We start from the raw sequence: 22277 nt of genomic DNA on the forward strand, positions 1-22277 counted from the left end.
GACAGAGTATGCTCACATAGTGTCATATAACTGTTTTAAATTTCAGATAATGTAATTTTAATGCAGTATAATATAAAGAATTACATGGATAACTCTGAGACCTACTTCAAAGGAAAGCCAAACAAAACAAGACTGAGATGGTTTTAGTGTAAGAAAAAATAAAAAATGAATCTCTAAATGACCTTTGTGTAATATATCAATTATCCATAATACCTTATAAAGTCAACATGCATTTGAGGCAGGAAAAAGATTTTACACATTTTTACAAGAAACTAAAGAAGTAATCATAATTTATGTCAGTGAGAAATAGAATATAAATATTAAAAAGCATAAATTTCATCACAGTAGAGGAAAAATTTTTAAGTAAAACATGAAAATCACTAGTATTTAGAGAAAAATCATTTCTGTGGTTTAAAATAATTAAATACAATGCAACATTTCAGACCATTCAATTTTTAAAATAGAGAAAAAATATCCCTTAAGGACATTTTCTAAATGTGGTTAAATATCAGTATATTATAGGGGCTCCAAAAATAGGGATATTGTTATTTTCAAACTACATAATCATGGTCTATTAGGTCATTTAATTTTATAATTTATAAGATAATGTCATTTATAAAATAAAGTTTAAGAGGCTACTATTTTCATATGAGATAGACTGGTTTCTCAGTAATTGTGAGAATTTTCTAAAGTAGTTGGAATCATTAGAAAATATAATAGTTCTTTCCTTCTTCATGGTAGCAGAATCTGGCTAGAAGTTATCAAAACTGTTTCCTGTTCTTCCTGCATACTAACTAAATTATGTTTCCTTGCCATCCTGCATCTAGCTGGGGCCGCTTACTAGTTCTTGCCTTTAGAACGTGAGCGCTATGGTGACAAGAACCTAAGATATGTGTCATTGGCTTAGTGGCTGGGTTTGGGGTGGCAAGGAAACTTATGCTAAAAGCTGGAGAAGTGGCAACCCATGTTTTACATTGACAAAACATTTGCCAAACTGTTACCTACAATAGTTTATAAGGCAGATCACATAGCTACTGAGTCTGGGATACTAAGAAAAATAGCAGGAGAATTTCTAAGCGCTAGCTACTGTTGGCTACGTTTGACTAGATATTATAAGAAAGACATGAGCTCAGATTTAAAAAGGGCCAGTTTGTAAGAAAAAATAAAAGGGAACAGAGGGAGTCGAGAAATTAAGGGCCTCATAGATTCACTTTGTAAAGAGCATAGACTCAAAAGAGTAAGATTTGGCATTGAAAAATGCAGGATTTCATGAGACTTCTCAGTTGAAAAGTTACTCAGTCCTTTGACAAAGATCATATTAAAGGGGTCATCTTCACTTAACGTTATTGTTCCCAATAATATCCAAACAGCTGCGACTGAATTGACAGGAAAAAAAGGGGGGCAAAAAAAGCAAAGACTTAAAGCAGATTTAAAGCCTCTGTCTAGAAAATTAAGTGTAGTTACTGGCACAAGGGACTGACTGGAACAAAATAAATCAGAAGCTCTACTAAATTTATTTTTTAAGACTTTTTTTTAATGTTTATTTTTGAGAGAGAGAGAGAGAGAGAGCAGGGAAGGGGTACAGAGAGGGAGGCAGAATCTGAAGTAGGCTCCAGGTTCTAAGCTGTCAGCACAGAGCCCGATTTGGGGCTCTAACTCAAACTGTGAGATCATGACCTGAGCTAAAGTCAGACACTTAACCGACTGAGCCACCCAGGCGCCCCACCCCTCACCACCCACTAAACTTTTTGAACAAACTATAATAATAAAGAAACTACAACCATACATTAAAAAAAAAAAAAAAGCCAGAGATTTGTTTGGGAGACCTAAAACCACCTGGTAGTAGGAGGTGGACTAAAAAAGGAATGCATCCTCCAAGATGGGCACAGCCTCCCTGCAAAACCGACTTCAGTTGTGGCCAAGGGTGTAAATATCCTTACAAGGCGTTTCCAGTGGACTTCAAGGTTGCATTACTGATTGCTGTATTTTCCTCATATATTTCCCTTCTGAATGGGAGTATTTGTTGCAGTTTCGCCATCATATATTGGATCAAGTACAGAACTTGTGCTTTTAATTCACAGATTAGTAGACACTGAAGAGCTGCATTCAAACCTGATGGAGAAGACTATGCTCCACCTGAAAATCCTGGCCTTTTAGATGGACAGGGTCCTGTATGAGACTTTGGGCTATTTGCTTTGGGGAGGGGATAGTGGGTCTTTGTATGAAGGTGAGTAAAATGGATATTTGGCTATTAAAAGGGCAGATTCTGGTAGAGACTAATTAGATGCCTATTAAACTCATTTACTTCTCTTTCTGAGCACACAAGCAGATCATATTTCCCAGCCCTCTTGGACCCAATTTGCTAGATGTGCTAGTTCTTACCAGTAGAATATGAAGTGATGTAATATTTCTCTGTTGAGGCAGCTAAAAAGAATTGTGCTAAATTATCTTTTTTCTTTATCAACTGGTTGAATGAGGCCATGACAACCTTAAAACCATGTGTTTTAAGTAGCCTGGGTCCCTAAATGACTATGTGGAGTAGAGTCCTACTCCAACCCCACTGACACACATGGGATTATGACACAAGCAAGAAATACATTTTTTATGATGTTTAGCTACTAAAATTTTAAGGACTTATTTGCTATATCAGCTGAGATTATTTACAGTTTACTAAAGAGGTTTCAGATATGTGTACTAGTTTATACCACTGACATTTTGGTAATTATTGTTATGGCTTTAATGTAAGTATACTTGTTTTTAGCTTTTAAACAAAAACGAAAAAAATTATATTTAGAATTTACAGTAGTAAAATGATTCCACCTATGCCAGCAAACACACAAGATGTGTAAAAAAATCTCTTCATTAACACCAACACAGTCCCAAACAGCAGTAAGGGAGAATAGTCTGCCCTTTAAAAAATACTATCTAGTGCTGCAGATCAGTGGGAGAATACTAAGCATTCAAGTAGATGGGTTTTAGTGTAAGCTTCATTGTGTCACTTTCTCTCAACTAGCACAAACGCAGAAACAGGATGAGAAATCACTACAAGTGGATTTACATGGTGAGGATGTAGTACAAGGAAGGGCTCAAACTGTGTCTGCTGAAAACACAAATGAACAAATAAATACAGGAATGGATGACAGGCTTTTCACAGAAATATTTCATGGAGATCAGAGATCTGACAATGTAAGTTGTTAAAACACACAAATATTTCTTGTGTTTCCTGGTTATAACCACATGATCTTTGTTTTTCTTTCAAGTTTATTTATTTTGAGAGAGAGAGGCAGAGAAAGAGAGAGAGAGAGAGAGAGAGAGAGAGAGAGAGAGAGAGCAAACGCATGTGATTGAGTGAAGGGCAGAGACAGAGGGAGAGAGAGAATCCCAAACAGGCTTCATGCTCTCAGTGCAGAGCCCAACTTCTCGCAAACCAGAAGATCATGACCTGAGCTGAAATCAAGAGTCGGACACTTAACCAACAAAGCCACCCAGGCACCCCTACATAACCATACGATCTTGGGCAATTTATTTAACTTCTTTAAGCCTCAGTTTCCTTATCTATGCAATGGGGATAATAATAAAATATAACTCATAGAGTTGCTGTAAGATTAAAAGAAATCTAAAATGCAAAGATGTAAAGAACTTTGCACACACAGTAAGCGTGTGATAAAAACGTCAGCTGTTATCATTATTATCATCACCACCACTGCCACCACCACCATCTTCATGACCTGGTTCTTGTGAGAGCTCCACTACTAAACTGATTTACCTCAGTTCCAACACCTGAATGATGCGAATAAAGATGCCTGACCTATTTGTTATGAGGATCACATGAAATGATGGATGTGACACTCTAATAGATGTGACACAAATGCAAGGTTACTGTAACGTGCTACTCTGTGCTGGAGAATGACAGGAAGGTCCCACAAGCTTCCATTAAGATGTACTGGTGCTGGTGCATTTTCATGAAGCCCACTGCTCCTGTGACCAAAAATCTTACCCTGAAAAACGATGGCTGGTCTATGACTAAGTACAAAGCTAACTGGTTTATAAATAAGCAAATCTATGACTCATACAGAATAGAATTCAAATCAACTGCCCTGAGCTATTTAAAGCTGAAAGGATTTTAGTTTTCAGTAAAAAAGCCTTTAGCATACTTGATGGCAGCAAACGTTTTTTTAGTGGCATCTATTTTTAAAGTATTTTTTAATTTTAGCACTAGAAGAATTTTGATAAACTGAGTAAGAACTACTAATAAGGAGAGCAGTGACTCAAAGGTAGACTCATATAAGCTACTCGTTAAATCATTCACTTGGAATGAGTATGCAGAACAAATGATTCTAAAAGTTTCCAGTAGTAAAACAATAAGCAAATAAACAATCTGTATAATCCATTCCAAAAAATCTCATACCTGACAGGTTGTAAATCAAAACCACTGACACCAAAAGAATCTATTCTGATAGGTTTCATCAACTCCTCTACCGTGGGCAGATCTAAGAGGGAAAAAAAGTTAAAATAGCAACCCCCGAAATTATGTGAATTGCTTAATTTAATGTCTAATCCCACTAAGATTACATTTTTTTCTGACCAACAGAACTAACAAAATGATATATACAGTAAACCCAGTTTCCCACTATAAACTTACTTGTACCAAGAAAATCTCCTTTGATTTTTATATTTGAAATATATATATCTATATATTTGATGTATCCATCTACATGAATATCAAATATATGCGTATGGGTATGTCCATACATGCACACACATTTGTTAAATATATTATTTAGTTGATCCCCAAATACTATTCTCTATTTAAAAAATTACTTTAGTATATGCATAAGGAAAAGCATAAAAAATGTGCAAACACTTAGGTGATTTTCTGATTTGGTCAAGGCATACTGAAAGAGGAAGTGAAATTTTATCTTGTGTTCAGCTCTAACTTTATAGTTAAACTACTGATTCCCAAATTTCATTTCAGCAAACCTTTTAAATTAAATTCAGAGATTGAGAAACAATCACTATAGCAAACTATTTAAATTATACCACAAGAGAAACTCTTCAGAGAGGGTCTCAAATTAACTTTTACCAGATTCTGTAGTAGAGATGTTTTTAGAGGACTCTTCATTTTCTTGAGGATAATCTTTCACTGAGCTCTTGATATTTTCCAATGCATTACTCTCAATCCTTTGTTCATCTGTATCTCCCAAAGACTGGGCTACCTGACAATAAGCCTGATGTAGAGCTTCAATGTCACTATTGCTTTGTCCATAAGAAACACCTGTTGAAATAAATGTAATCTCCAGTATAATCACACACATACGTGAGAAACATAAGCCACTAATAGCATCCGTTAGTGTGTTAGGAATGGTGAACAAGGTTGTAGGACAACAGCAACATTATAAACACAAGAGTTAAATACAAACATTGGTAATACGTAGCTATAGCCTACCAGTATGAAAACGTAATGCTCAAAAACTCTTTAGCAAGGTAAGATGTGTCCTGACATGATAACTGTGAACTCTGATTCCACTGGTTACTGCCTTCTCTTCCTACTACCCTTAATCAACCCCATTACATTGGATACAACTATCCCTAAATTTCCTGACAAAATCGTTCAAGAATTCTGTCTTTCCCTTACCATTACCATTCTCTCTCACTTTTGTACTCTCTCTCTGCTTCCCAGTGCCACCAAGTATCCTACAGTCTGCATTTCTTTAACTGAAATTCACTCCTCTAACTCTGCAATCCAGTATGTGTTCCAATATCCTGCTAAAGCTGTTATAATCAAAAGTAATTTTCTAATAGTCACATCTAGCCATCTTCAATTTCTCCAACCCTGTGAGACGTCTGACACCGTGCTTTCCTGGAAACTGCTTCTTTTGTATAGCCTCTTCTTCCTGTGCTTCCCAGCACTCTGATGGCTACCTCTTTGTGCTTTCTGGTAAATGGTTCATCTCAGGGTCCCATCTTTAGCCCTCTTTTTTAAACCTCTCACTTATCTTTTTTTTTTGAGCTGGCTAATTTCATCAAGACCCTTAGCTCAACTATTACCCATATGCTTGTGACACCCAAATCTATGTCTTTTGTCCTTACCTCTTTTTTGAATATTACACCTTCTAACAGATATATACACTGTTCTATAAGTAAATCAAATCTAGCATATTCCCAACTGAATTAATTGTATTCCCCAACAAAACTTGTTCTACTATCAGTATTTTGGGAATGGTATTACTATTCACCCAGTCATCCAAAATAGAAAACCTGATGCCTTCGTTCACTCTTCCTTCCCTATTAACCTTCTCCTCCTCCTACCAATTGATAAATAAATTCTGGAAAAAAGAATTTTAAGACAATATGACAATAATGATCTAAAATTTTGTAAGTATTTTTCTTACTCATTTTGTACCTTTTACTACCAATGCTGTAATTTTCAAAATTAGAGAAAAGGATAAAAGAGTCATAGAAGAGTGGGGAAAAAGAAAAGAAAAAGGGTGAGTAGTCTCCTCCTCTGCTGATACTCATGATTAATCATATAGTGCTTAAAAATAAAATAGATGTAGCTTCATCAGCAAAGGGCTGACTTCTCTGCTTTTTACCTTACAAAGAAAGGACTTTATGTAGTTATTTTATATATTATTACAAGTTAAAAGCTCCCTAATTTTTCTACTTTAGGAAGTTGACAAATGTCAAATCCTCTGGTGCAGAGACAAGGATCTAGTCGTGAAGTAATACTGTCATCCTGGGACTGCTCCTGTCATGCAGTCATTGCACAAAAGGGTACCTGCCCATGAGACAAATGAAAATAAGCAAAAAGCTGGATCTGGCCCCCATTTTCACAGTTACCAACCTTTCTAAAACAATAAAGCACAAAGAATTTCAAAAGTAATACCTTTTTAAAAAGATGATCTTTGAGAATGTATCAACTAAACTGAGGTTGCTTAATTCTAGAAGAAAGTGGTAAAAAACAAAACAACCTTCTCATTTTTCAGTTCTTAACCCAAGTTCAGATGCTGATTTGAAGATTTTCAAGTGTATTTTTGAAATAGTAGGTAAACTCAATACCCCACAACTAATAAGTATTTATACTGTATGCCTTCAGGTTTTTTATTATGATTTCTACCATTAATAAGGGTTGATATAAATAACAGTGATGAGAACCATATAGTTGCTACTGCTTGTTGAATCTTAACAATATACTAGGCACTACACATTCCCTCAGTTGACCAACACAAGGTCTCATTTTAAAGAAGAGGAAACAGGCTTAGAAGCATTAATTGTCCAGTGTCACACAGCTGATAACTGGCAAGGCTGGAAATACAAATCTAAGGCTATATGACAATAAGATCATATATCCTCCAGTAATAAATTATTTCTGAGTCAAGAACATTTAAGAAATAACACCAAAAAACTACACCTTTATAAAACTGCTTGAATCATCTTACTAGAGTTTTTACATTCAGCAATACCTTAAAAAAAAATTGTTTATAACCTACAGCAGTGGTTTTCATACCATGTTTTACAAAATCATAGTTTCTCAGAGAAAATCATGGATTCTACAGATGTTTGATTGAAATTTCATTTTAAATTGTTCTTTAACACATAAAAATAGAAATTAATCTGCACATTCCAATGTGCCATTTACGGAATATTTTGAAAACCATCAGAGTAATAACTTTGGCCTCCTGCTTTGTTTTCATGTACATCTTAGAATGCAGTTCCTCTGACCATTCTGTATATATATGAATTTCCTATAACGTATCACTGATTAGAAAAGCTTTAATTCTATATTGCTCTTTTTAAAAGAATTAATCCCGGGGCACCTGGGTGGCTTAGATGGTTAAGTGTCCGACTTTGCCTGAGGTCGTGATCTCAAGGTTCATGAGTTTGAGCCCCGCATAGGGATCTCTTGCTGTCAGCACAGAGCCTGCTTCAGATCCTCTGCCCTCTCCCTCCTTCTGCCCCTCCCTCACTCCCTCTTTCTCTCTCAAAAATAAATATTTTTTTAAAAATGTAAGAGTTATAGAATTCATATCAACTTACTGAAAACTGCATGTAAGGTTGACTATCATAACACATATGTGACATCTACTTAAACAGTAAGACTGAAGAACATGTGCTCAGCACATGCTTTCATTATGGTGAATATTCAACTGGGTAATAACAAGCAAATGAATAACATGATTTTGTTGTAATTTTTTTACTTTCATACTTATATTTTTAAATGGAAGTGGATGAAACAAGATAGTGGTGACTTTTGGAACAGCAGTAACTACAAATAAGACCTTGAGTGGACTCTGTCCTCTGTTTTTTGATCTGGTTACTGGTTACATGGGTGTATTCATGCTATGAAAATTCATCAGGTGGCACTATTATGATACATGAACTTTTCGATGGGTATATTATACTCCAATAAAAAAGAAGAAATAAAAAATAAAATAAAATAAAAATCAAATGCAAGCAGATGTTTAGAGTTCACTAGTGATTTATCATTTCTATTGCTCTTTTGTTCCAAGTATCTGGATTGGTTTCATTGAGCATACTGGTCAACTGAGACTTTCAAAGCAAGATGATTAAAAAGTTCTCATTTGCAACATTTATGCAGTAAACCAAGATTTTTTTTACATTATACAACAAACATAAAATATACAAACATATCAGAAGTCTGATGATAATACAAGAACTACAACAAAAAAAGAATATAGCAAATATCTGGGGTGCGTAGGTGGCTCAGCCAGTTGAGCGTCTGACTCTTGATTTCGGCTCAGGTCATGATGTCACCACTCGTGAGTTTGAGCCCTGTGATGGGCTCTGTGCAGACAGTGCAGTGTCTGCGATTCTCTCTCTCACCCTCTCCCACTCACGCTCTCTTTCTCTCTCTCTCAAAATAAATAAACTTAAAAAAAAGAATATAACAAATATCTGAAACTTATGATTTTAAAAAACTCAAAATACCATTACTGTTCTCACTAACTTTTTAAATAAATATTATAAATGTAAACATTTAAATTTATACTGATAAAACACCATTTTTATCTACACAGAGAATAGTACATGAGATTTCATTTGCAGGTAAGGATTCCACCGCTTTACAAGTTTGAAAAGGCATGGTTCAATGTACATTAGAATTTTGGAATGTGATTTAACTTTTTCCTGCACAGAGGAAACAATGGAAAAGCAAAGTAAGACCAAAATCTCATTTCTCCTACATGTTCCAAATTTAACAGAATACTCTAGAGGGGCAGAGAAAATTATTTAATATTACCTATAGTATTACACTTTGTATCAACAGCTTTCATCCATTTATTAATAAGTTTTTATTAAAAACAGACTTTACTTGGCCTAGTAGCATTAAGTGTCACCATTATCAAATTCAGATTACTTAGGTTGTTAAATATGGTAAAAAATGTGGGATTTAAATTTTTATTGTTGATATAGCTATTACATATATTATTATATATTATATTTCCTTATCTAGAAATAAAGTCATTTAGTCATAAACTCCTACGTATTTAGAGAACAGTTTTTCACTTTTACCTGTTCCTGTCATTTCATTATCAGTCATTTCTGGCAGGGACTTTGGCTTAGTTGCTCTGTCCTGTTCATCAAGGTTGACCTCTGCAACAGAGTCTAAGGAATCAAGCAGTACCACTAGAACAATATAAAAAAAAAAAAAAAATTAGAGGAATTGTACAGTTCCTTCAATTTAGTATTTTAATCATATGCAAGCTGTATAAAAACAAAGATATTTACATGTAAGGAGTATATAATCATATATCTGTAATAAGTATGATCACATTAACACACATAACTATACTTATATACAAATCTAATGTACATTTATGTGTGGGATGCAAAGGGCCCGTGAAAAATAACAAAAAGGTATTCTCCCCACTCCTTTTTGAGATATAGTCGAGATATAGTTGACAGTTAAAAATTGAGATATAGTTGACAGCTAAACTTTATTGAGATATAGTTGACAGTTAAAAATTGTATATATTTGGGGCACCTGAGTGGCTTCAGTTGGCTAAGCGTCCGACTATGGCTCAGGGCATGATCTCATGGCTCCTGAGTTCAAGCCCCGTGATGGGCTCCGTGCTGACAGGGATTCTCTCTCTTTCCCTCTCTCACTTGTGCAGGCTCGCTCCCTCTCAAAATAAATAAATAAACTCAAAAAATTGTATATATTTAATGTGTAAATTTGATGTTTTGACATATGTATACACTGTGAAATAATGACCACAATCAAGTTAATTAATATATCCATTACCTTATATAGTTACCTTTTGTGTGTGCGTATGGTGACAACAATTCAGATTTCCCCTCTTATCAAATTTCAAGTATTAAGTATAATCATGCTGTTGTACATTAGATCTCCAAAACTTACTTCTCTTGTATAACTGAAACTTTGTACTCCTTAACTAACATCTTCCCATATCCCTTTCCCCTAGCTCCTGGTAACCATCATTCTACTCTCATTTCTACAAGTGTAACATTTTTAGATTCCACACATAAAGTTTTTTTTTAATGTTTATTTTTGAGAGAGAGAGAGAGAGAGAGAGAGCGAGCATGAGCAGGGCAGGGGCAGAGACAGAGGGAGACAAAGAATCTGAAGCAGGCTCCAGGCTCTGAGCTGTCAGCACAGAGCCTGACCTGGGGCTTGAACCCACGAACTGTGAGATCATGACCCTAGCCGGTTGGCCACTTAACTGACTGAGCCACCCAGGCGCCCCTAGATTCCACATATAAATGAGATCATGCACGTGTGAACAAGACTAACATGACACACCTGCCATGATAACTGTTCTGTGAGCTGAAACCTTCTTGAGCACAGCTGCCTTCCAACATCAACATTCTCTCCTTTTCCTTAACCACATCCTTAAGGACACTCTTGGGGCATAGTGTCCTTGATCTGCCCTGGAGATAGGACTACGACCCACACCAATTTTTTTTTAGTGTTTGTTTGTTTGTGTTTGTTTGTTTGTTTAGAGAGCGTGAGCACTCATGAGCAGGGGGAGCAGGCAGAGAGAGAGAAGACAGAACCCCAAGTAGGCTCTTTGCTGTCAGCTTGGAGCCTGACACAGGGCTTGATCTCACGAATGGTGAGATCATCACTGGAGTCAAAATCAAGAGTCAAAAGCTTAACTGACTGAGCCACCCAGGGACCCCCCAAATGTTGAGTTTTAGCCAATATCCTTATTACTGTTTCAGAGGAGAGGATTTGGGAATTTCATACTCATCCATTCCTACGGATGTCTTATTTATTTCTTTTGAGTGAGCTTTTGTAGTTTTTATTTTTATTAATTTTTTTAATGATTTCAGGAAAGAATTTAGTGATTCATCACTTACATATAACACCCAGTGCCATCCCAAAAAGTGCCCTCCTTAATGCCTATTGCCCATTTAGCCCACTCCCCCACCCAACACCCCACCAGCAACCATTAGTTTCTGTATTTTAGAGTCTCTTATGGTTTTGTTTCCTTCTAGGTTTTTATCTTATGTTTGCTTCCCTTTTCCTATGTTCATTGTTTTGTTTCTTAAGTTCCACATATGAGGAAATCATATATTTGTCTTTCTCTGACTGACTTCACTTAGCATAATATACTTTATTCCACCCACATTGTGGCAAATGGCAAGATTTCATTCTTCTTCATCACCAAGTAATATTCCATTGTGTGTATGTGTATACACACACACACACACACACACACACACACACACACACAATATCTTCTTTATCCATTCATCAGTTGATGGACATTTGGGTTCTTTCCATACTTTGGCTATTGTCAGTAGTGCTGCTATAAATATTGGGGGGAGTGTGCCCTTTCAAATCAGCATTTTTGTATCCTTTAGATAAATACCTAATAGGGCAATTGCTGGGTTGTAAGGTAGTTCTGTTTTTAATTTTTTGAGGAACCTCCATACTGTTTTTTAGAGTGGCTGTACCAGTTTGCAATTGCACCAGCAGTGCAAAAGAGTTCCCCCCTTTCTCCATATCCTTGCCAACATCTGTTGTTGCCTGAGTTGTTAATTTTAGCTATTCTTACAGGTGTGAAGTGGCAGCTCATTGTGGTTTTGATTTGTATTTCCCTCATGATGAGTGACGTTGGGCATTTTTTTTCATGTGTCTGTTAGCCCTTGGATGTCTTCTTTGGAAAAGTGTCTATTCGTGTCTTTTGCCCATTTCTTCACTGGATTGTTTTTTGGGTGTTGAGTTTGAAAAGTTCTTTATAGATTTTGCAAACTAACCCTTTATCTAATATGTCATTTGTAAATATATTCTTCCATGCCTTTTAGTTTTGTTGGTTGTTTCCTTTGCAGTGCAGCTTTTTATCTTGATGAGGTCCCAATAGTTCATTTTTGCTTTTGTTTCCCTTGCCACTGGAGACATGTCAAGTAAGAAGTTGATGCAGCTGAGGTCAAAGAGGTTGCTCCCTGTTTTCTCCTCTAGGATTTTGACGGCTTCCTGTCTTATGTTTATGTCTTTCATCCATTTTGAGTTTATTTTTGTGTATGGTATAAGAAAGTGGTCCAGGTTCATTCTTTTGCATGTCTCTGTCCAGTTTTCCCAACACCATTTGCTGAAGAGACTGTCTTTTTTCCATTGGATATTCTTTCCTACTTCATCAAGGATTAGTTGGCCATAGATTTGTGGGTCCATTTCTGGGTTCTCTATTCAGTTCCACTGATCTATGGGTCTGTTTTTGTGCCAGTACCATACTGTTTTGATTACACTTTGTAATACAGCCTGAAGTCTGGAATTGTGGAAAACCCAACAGACTCCACCAAAAAATTGCTAGTGCTGATCCATGAATTCAGCAAAGTCACAGGATATAAAATAAATGTACAGAAATCAGTTGCATTTCTATACAACAATAATGAAGCTGCATAAAGAGAAATCAAGGAATCAATCCCATTTACAATTGCACAAAAATCCATAAAATATCTAGGAATAAACCTAAACAAAGAGGTGAAAAGATCTATACACTGAAATCTATACAAAGGTTGTGAAAGAAATTGAAGACATAAAGAAATGAAAAACATTCCATGCTCATGGATTGGAAGAATATTGTTAAAATTCAATAGCACCCAAAGCAATCTACATATTTAATGCAATCCCTATCAAAAAAACACCAGCATTCTTCACAGAGCTAGAACAAACAATCCTAAAATTTGTATGGAACCACAAAAGACCCTGAATAGCCAAAGTAATGTTGAACAAGAAAACCAAAGCTGATCCATACATATTCTTATACATTTTCCCCTTGAGTCATCCCTCAGCATGTACTCCCAGCCTCGAGGGCTATAAAAGCAGGTCCTAAGGAGGAGGAGAGTTGTGGAGATCTACTCATCTTGTGGTGCACAAACAGGCTTCTCCCTCTAAGTTTCCCTAACAAACGATTTCTTGTCAAGCTGGACTTGTCAGCCTTTTCCTTTGGTCTTAGGACTCTTTTGGCCTTTGAAGCTTGATTTGCATATACCTCCCTTTCACAGAACAGTGCAGTATTTGTCTTTCTGCATCGAGCTTATTTCACTTAGCAGTATGTCCTCCACAGTGTACTATCATATTATTGGTCATCTGTCAATGGCATTTAGGTTGTATCCATACCTTGGCTATTGTAAGTGACGGTGCAGTGAACATGGGAGTACAGATATCTCTTTAAAATATATACCCTGAAGTGGGATTACTAAGTCATAAGGTAGTTCCATGTTAAATTTTTTTCTGGAACCACCGTACTATTTCCCATAGTAGCTGCACCCATTTATATTCCATCAATAGCATACAAAAATTCCATTCTCTCCAAATCCTCGCGAACATGTTATTTTCTGTCTTTTTGATAAACAGCCAATCTGACAGGTAGGAGGGGATATCTAATTTGATTTGCACTTCCCTGATGATTAGTTAAGTTAAGCATCTTTTCATGTGTTTGTTGGCCATTAGTATGTCTTCTTTTGAAGACTTATATTCAGGTCCTTTGCTCACTTTTAATTGGGTTCTCTGGTTTTTTGATATTGAGTTGCATGAGCTCCTTACATATTTTGGGTATCAACTCCTTATCAGAAATATGGTTTATAAATACCTTCTTCCATTCCATAGGTTGCCTTTTCACCTGATTATTTCCTTTGCTAGACAGCATTTTTTTTTTTTTAATTTTTTTTTTTTCAACGTTTATTTATTTTTGGGACAGAGAGAGACAGAGCATGAACAGGGGAGGGGCAGAGAGAGAGGGAGACACAGAATCGGAAACAGGCTCCAGGCTCTGAGCCATCAGCCCAGAGCCTGACGCGGGGCTCGAACTCACGGACCTCAAGATCGTGACCTGGCTGAAGTCGGACGCTTAACCGACTGCGCCACCCAGGCGCCCCTGCTAGACAGCATTTTAACCTGATGCAATCTCATTTGTCTATTTTCCCTTTTGTTGGTTGTGTTTTGGGGGTCATATCTAAAAAAATATTCCCTAGCGCAATGCCAAGAAGCTTTTTTCTCATGTCTTCTAGTTATTTTACAGTTTCAGGTTTTATATTTAAGCCTTTGACCCATCTTGAGTTGACTTTTGTATGTGGGGTGAGATAAGAGCCTAATTTTATTCTTCTGCACGTAACTATCTACATCTAGTTTTTTAATATCATATACAGGCATAACTCAGAGATACTGCAGGTTCAATTCCAGACCACTGCAATAAAGCGAATATTGCAATAAAGCCAGTCAAATTAATTTTTTTGGTTTCTCAGTGCATGTAAAAGGTGTATTTACACCATACTATACTCTATTAAGTGTGCAATAGCATTACATCGAAAATAGTGTACATACCATTTTTAAAAATTAAACTAAAAATTTTTAGTTTGTTGCTAAAAACTACCATCATCTGAGCTTAGCAAGTTGTAATCTTTTTGCTGGTGGAGGGTCTTTCAGTCCTGATGGCTGCTGATCGATCAGGAGTGGTTGCTAAAGGTGGGGGTGGCTGTGGTACTTCCTTAAACCAAGATGACAGTGAAGTTTGACACATTAATTGTCTCTTCCTTTCACGAATGATTTCTCTGTAGCATAGAGAACTTCTTTACCCACAGAACTTCTTTCAAAATTGGAGGTGATCTTCTCAAACCCTGCTGCCCCTTTATCAATGAGGCTTATGTAATATTCTAGATCCTGTGCTGTGTCATTTCAACAAACTTCACAGCATCTTCAGCAGGATGAGATTCTATCTCAAGAATCTACTTTCTTTTCCTCATCCCTTCAAGTTTGACCTTAAGGTTTCAACAATTCAGTCACACATTCAGGCTCCACTTCTAATTCTTATTTTCTTGCTGCTTCCGCCACATTTGCACTTAACTTTCTCCACTGAAATTGTGAACCACTCCAAGTCATCCACAAGGGTTGGAATCAACTTCTTCCAAACTCCTGTTATATATTGGGAACACTCTTCCTCTAAGTCATGAATCCTTAATGTTCTTAATAACATCTGGAATGGTGAATCCTTTCCAGAAGGTTTCAATTTACTTTGCCCAGATCCATCAGAGGAATCACTAACTAGCCCAACTATAGTTTTATGAAATGTAATTTTTAAGTAAGACTTAAACACCAAAATTACTCTTTGATACATGGGCTGTAGAATGGATGTTGTGTTATGAAACACGGGCATGGGAATAACATGAATCTCATCATATATCTCTATCAGAACTCTTGGATGATCAAGTGTATCATGGCCTATCTCGATTTTCGACATGCCTTCCTCGTTGAGCTTAATCATTTCTAGCCTCAGATTTAAAGTGAGAGACATGTGGGGTGCCTGGGTGGCTCATGCAGTTAAGCATCTGACTCTTGGTTTTGGCTCAGGTCATGGCCTCATGGTTTTGTGAGTTCGAGCCCCACATCAGGCTTTGTGCTGGCAGCACGGAGCCTGCTTGGGATTCTGTCTCTTCTCTCTCCGCCCCTCCCCCACTTGTGCTGTCTTGGTGTCTTTCAAAATAAAACTTAAAACAATTTTTAAAAAATAAAGTGAGGGGCCCCTGGTGGCGCAGTCGGTTAAGCGTCCGACTTCAGCCAGGTCATGATCTCGCGGTCCGGGAGTTTGAGCCCCGCATCAGGCTCTGGGCTGATGGCTCAGAGCCTGGAGCCTGTTTCCGATTCTGTGTCTCCCTCTCTCTCTGCCCCTCCCCCGTTCATGCTCTGTCTCTCTCTGTCCCAAAAATAAATAAACGTTGAAAAAAAAAAATTAAAAATAAATAAATAAATAAATAAATAAATAAATAAATAAAGTGAGAGACATCTGATTCTTCCTTTTACTTAAAACATTTAGAACCACTACAGGATTCTTAACTGGCCTAATTTCAATATTGTTGGTCTCAGGTAATAGGGAATGCTGAAGAGAGGTAGAGAGATGGGGTAAGAGCCAATCAGTGGAGCAATCAGAATACAACATCTATCGGTTAAGTTTGCCATATTACATGGGCATGGTTCATGGTGCCCCAAAACAATTACAAAAGTAACATCAAAGATCACAAGCTACAGATTGCTACAACAAATATAATAATTAAAAAGTTTGAAAAACTCCAAAAATTACAAAAATTTGACACAGAAACACAAAGTGAGCAAATGCTGTTGGAAATATGGCACTGATATATTGGCTTGCTTGATGCAGTGTTGCCACGCTGCATAGTATCTGTGAAGCACAATAAAGCAAAGAGCAATAAAATGAGGTATGCCTGTATTAAAGAGAGACTATCCTTTCTTCATTGTATATTCTTGGCCCTCTTCTTGTAGATCAGTCATAGATCAGTTGACTACAGATGTGTGTATTTATTTCTAGGCTCTATTCCGTTGCAATGGTTTTATAGGTCTGCTTTTCTGCCAATACCATACTGTTCTGATTACCATGGTTTTGTAATATATTTTGAAATCAGGGAGGATGATGCCTCTAAGCATTGCTCTTTCTCAAGCTTGCTTTGACTATTTGGAGTCTTTCGTGGTTCCCTATGAATTTTAAAATTGTTTTCTATTTCTATAGGGAACGCTATTGGGATTTTGATAGGGATTACCTTGTAGACTTGTATATCACTTTAGGTAGTCAGGACATTTTAATAGTATTAATTCTCCCAATCCATGAGCACAGGATGTCTTTCCATTTATCTATGTCTTCTTCATGTTTTCTAATTTTCACTGTAAAAATCTTTCACTTCTTTGATTAAATTTATTCCTAAGTTTTTAATTCTGTTTGTTTATAAAAACAACATTAAGTTTTGTATGTTGTTGTTTTTTAATCTGGAAACTTTATTCAATTCATTGATTAATTCTGCCAGTTGTCTTTAGGGTTTCCTATGTATGTGATCATGCCATCTGCAAATAAATACAATTTTACTTCTTCCTTTCTGATTTGGATGCCTTTTATTTCTTTTTCTTGTTTGCTGTGACTAGAACTTCTACTACAATGCTGAACAGAAGTGTGAAGAGGAGGAATCTTCGCCTTATACTGAACCTTAAAGAGAGTTTTCAGTTTTTCACCTTTGATTAAAATGTTAGCTGCAGAGTTTTCACACATGGCCTTTATTGTGTAATTTCTATTTTAAGAGTTTTAACCATGAATGGATGTTGAACTCTGTCAAATGGATTTTTTTGTGTGTAAGATGCTCAGGGTTTTTTTTTTTTTTGTTTTAGTTTTTATTTAAATTCCAGTTAGTTAACATACAACGTAATATTAGTTTCAGTTGTACAATACAGTGAATGCTGAAGTTCAATGCTTCCATACAACTCATCAAACAAATGCATTCCTTAATCCCTATCAGCTATTTAACCCATCCCCCCAACAAACTGGTAACCATCAGTTGGTTCTCTATAGTTAAGGGTCTGTTTCTTGGTTTGCCTCCCTCTCTCTTCCCCACCCCCCCCCTCCTTTGTTCATTTGTTTCTTAAATTCCACATAGGAGTGAAATCATACGGTATCTGTCCTTCTCGGACTTATCTCGCTTAGCATAATACTCTCTTATCATTTGCAACGACATGGGTGGAGCAATGTATTTTCTTTCATTTTTTTAATGTGTTTTAACATATTGACTGATTTGCATATTCATATTGATGTCTTAAAATCATCTATGATGTAAGTGTTTACACCATAAACACAAGCAGGCTGTCCAAAACAGGCTTTTTTCTTTTCTTCCAGAATATAGCTGTTAAACATATACCAACATAACCACTGGTTGAGACTCTGTAAATTATACTTTCTATTGTTAATTAACCATCTTTTTATTCCCCTCTTTGGCTTTATTGAGGTATAATTGAAAAACAAAGCTGTAATATATTTAATGTGGAAAATGTGATGATTTATGTAAATTGTGAAGGGATTCTTACAACTGGGTTAATTAAGGCATGCATCACCTTTTTGGTGAGAACAGCTAAGTTCTACTCTCTTAGCAAATTTTAATTATATAACAATCACAATTGTACTTATGTTATATAGATTCTCAGACTTTTTTTTTTTTTAATCTTATAACTGAAAGTTTATACTTTATTAATCTCTCCTCATTTGCCCCACCCCTCAGCTCCTAGCAACCTCATTCTACTGTTTCTGGGTTCAACTTTTATTTTTAAATTCTATCTATAAGTGATACCATGCAATATTCACCTTTGTCTTGCTATTTAATATAGCCAAGTGATACATTATTGTTGCAAATAACAGAATTTCCTTTAGGAGTCAACATTTCATTAGTATATATGTGTCACATTTTCATTCATCCACTGACAGACATTTAGCTTGTTTCCATACTTGGCTATTATAAATAATGCTGCAAAGAACATGGGACTATAGATATCTCTTTGAGATAATAATTTTGTTTTCTTTGGATATATATCCAGAAGTGGGACTTTGGATCACGTAATAGTTCTATTTTTAATTTTCTGAGGAGTCTTCATACTGTTTCCTGTAGTGGTTATACCAGTTTACATTCTCACCAACAGCAAATAAGAGTTCCCTTTTCTCCACATCCTAGTCAGCATTTGTTATCTCTAATCATTTTGAAAACTGTCATCCTGACAAGTATGATGTAATATCCGTGTTTTTTTCTTTTAATTTTTTTAATGTTCATTTATTTTTGAGAGAGAGAGACACAGAGCGAGCAGGGGAGGTCAGAGAGAGAAGCAGACACAGAATCAAAAGCAGACCCCAGACTCTGAGTTGTCAGCACAGAGCCCAACACAGGGCTTGAACTTACGAACCATGAGATCATGACTTGAGCTGAAGTCAGACATTTAACCAACTGAGCCACCCAGGTGTTCCTCACTGTGGTTTTTAATGGCATTTCCCTGATAATTAGTGAAGTTAAGCATCTTTTTATGTGCCTGTTGGCCATTTTTTGGCTATTAATTTGTATGAGTTCCTTGTATGTTTTGAATATTAACCCTGTATTGGATATGTAGTTTGCAAATACTTTCTCCCATTCCACAGAATGCTTTTTCATATTGTTCATGGTTTCCCTTGCTGTGCAGAAGCTTTTTAGTTTGATGCAATCAACCTCATTTATTTCTGCTTTTGGTATGAAATCTAAAAAACCGTTGCCAAGACCAGTATCAAAGAGCTTACCCCATGTTTTCTTCTATGGGTTTTACAGTTTTAGGTCTTACGTCCCAAGTGTTCAATCCATTGAGTTCAATTTTGTGTATGGGGTAAGACAGGGTCAAGTTTTATCTTTTGCATGTGGCTATCCAGCTTTCCAAACACTATTTACTGAAGAACTATTCCTTTTCTCACTGTGTATTCTTTGTGCCACTATCAATAACTAATTGACCATATATGTATGTATTTATTTCTGGACTTTCCGTTGATCTATGAGTCTTTCTAAAATGTCAATACCATACTATTTTGATTACTATTCCATTGATCTATGTGGTTTTTTTATGCTAACACCATACTATTTTGATTATTGTAGCTTTGTAATATATTTGAAATCAGGAAGTGTGATACCTCCAGCTTTATTCTTTTTTCTCAAGATCGCTTTGGCTATTTGGGGTTTTTTTTGGTTCCATGTAAATTTTAGGATTATTTTTCCTATTTCTGTGAAAAATGCCATTTGAATTTGATATGGATTGCATTGGATCTGTAGATCACTTTAGGTAATACATTTTAACATTAATTCTTCTAATCAATGAACACAGAGTATCTTTTTATTTATTTGTGTGTTCTTTAATTTCTTTCATCAATGTTTTATAGTTTTAAGTGTACACCTCTTTCACCTTCTTGGTTAGTTTATTCCTAAATATTTTATTCTTTTTCATGGTATTGTAAATGGGATTGCTTTCTTGTGGTTTTCTTTTTTTGAGGTGTCTTTGTCTGGTTTTAGTTATCAGGGTAATGCTAGCCTCATAGAATGAGTTTGGAAGAATTCCCTCTTCCATTTTTTTTGGAAGACTCTAAGAAGAATTGATATGAATTCATCTTTGAATATTTGGTAGAATTTACCCATAATGCCATCTGCTCCTAGTGTTTAGAAAAATAATATATTCTTACATATAACAGGAAGGATTCAAGACAAGCATAAGGGACCTATCATTGAGAAAATCTGTGGACTTTAATTCATTAAAGATATTTAAAAACAAAAGAGAGATAGCAATTTGTGCAGAATTATTTTGATACTATTCTGAATAGACCAATTTTTGCTATCTAAAATATGTGAATATGTAATATTTACCATTAGCCAGCATGCCAGTTTTCTCTTCTTCCTAAATTAAAAGAAGAAAATAATCATATTATTTGAAACCAAAATTATATAAAATGACCACAATGCAAATAGTAGCAAAATTTGAAAACCAGTGTTTTACTCCATCATGAGAAAGAAATGTACCTTCCAGATTTCTTTTATTACTCCCATTCACTAATAATTTTACAAGACTAGAGAACATAGCTATGAAAGAACTTCAGGACTGTAGCAATTACCAATTAATTTAGGCCTTTATAAGCCTTGTTTAAAGAATCTGGATGCCATCTGCTCATTCACCTTGCTTAGAAATTCTATTTTTTGAACTCCAAGATAACATAGATACTTTATATAAGATTCTTGTTATTATAACATCATCAATAATTTTTCTCTTCTTTTCAAAATTAATGATCAACTATAATTTGTAGTCTGTTTCAGTTACATTTTGAGAGACAAAATTTTCAAAGAGGCAGGCCACCAAATGGCAAGATAATTGAAATTTATCAAAATTATAAGTTCCGTTAGAGTAAGTTTTATAATTAGTGTCACCTACGTTCTCCACTTGGATAGGCAACATGTAGGATTGATTATTCCATAATAACAGAGCTTTAATTCCTTCTACAGTGACACATTTTTATGCAGGCCTATATTTGCTTTTCTTTTTCTTTTTTTTTTTTTTTTTTAAGAGAGAGAGAGAGTGCATGCCTGAGCAGGGGAGGGGGTAGACAGAGAGAGGGAATCTCAAGCCTGGCCACCCTCAGCGTGGAGCCTGATGTGGGGTTCAATCCCACAACCCTGGGATCACGACCTGAGCCAAAACCAAGAGTCGGATGCTGAACTGAATGAGCCATCCAGGCACCACTATATTTTAATATATCAAACCACTGTGTCTTCTACTGACTTATTTTTCATAAAATATTTAAATTGCCATATTCTAAATATAAATGCTAGTAAGCTTCTAAGGAAAGCCAGCAGATCACATTAATCTTCATGTATTTCTAGAGGTCTTCTTATTTTCCCCACTAAACTGAGTGATATAGAGACAACTAGTGACAAAGCACCAGGTACATTTAAAATGAGAGTATCTATTGATACCTGGAAAGTATTTCTTGCTTCTGTTTAGACAGTCTATGGTTTCACACATGTTTAAAACATGTAATCCTGGGGCGCCTGGGTGGCGCAGTCGGTTAAGCGTCCGATCTCACGGTCCACGAGTTCGAGCCCCGCGTCGGGCTCTGGGCTGATGGCTCAGAGCCTGGAGCCTGTTTCCGATTCTGTGTCTCCCTCTCTCTCTGCCCCTCCCCCGTTCATGCTCTGTCTCTCTCTGTCCCAAAAATAAATAAACGTTGAAAAAAAAAAAAAAACAAAAAAAAAAACAAAAAACATGTAATCCTAACATGCAGTCCCCAAAGAGACCTGACTATATAGATCAAGACTAACATAGTGGGAGCCTGGGTGGCTCAGTCGGTTGGGTGTCCAACTTCGGCTCAGGTCATGAACTCGCGGTTCGTGAGTTCGAGCCCCGTGTCGGGCTCTGTGCTGACAGCTCAGAGCCTGCCTGGAGCCTGTTTCAGATTGTGTCTCCCTCTCTCTCTTTG

At 36.1% G+C, this 22277-nt stretch overlaps 1 protein-coding gene across 2 annotated transcripts in view; it reads right to left on the reverse strand.

The window, feature by feature from the left end:
• Positions 1-22277, reverse strand: part of CEP162 (centrosomal protein 162) — a 119402-nt gene that overhangs the window by 69730 nt on the left and 27395 nt on the right. For both annotated transcript variants that reach the window (XM_030315925.1, XM_030315924.1), the window contains exons 8-11: positions 20674-20704; positions 9532-9645; positions 5084-5275; positions 4409-4490 (exon numbers count right to left, since the gene is read on the reverse strand). In XM_030315925.1, coding sequence (XP_030171785.1) covers positions 4409-4490; positions 5084-5275; positions 9532-9645; positions 20674-20704 — 419 coding nt within the window. The remainder of the gene's footprint in view (positions 1-4408; positions 4491-5083; positions 5276-9531; positions 9646-20673; positions 20705-22277) is intronic.

This window comes from Lynx canadensis, chromosome B2 (genome assembly GCF_007474595.2).
Source record: "Lynx canadensis isolate LIC74 chromosome B2, mLynCan4.pri.v2, whole genome shotgun sequence".
Classification (NCBI taxonomy): Eukaryota; Metazoa; Chordata; class Mammalia; order Carnivora; family Felidae; genus Lynx; species Lynx canadensis.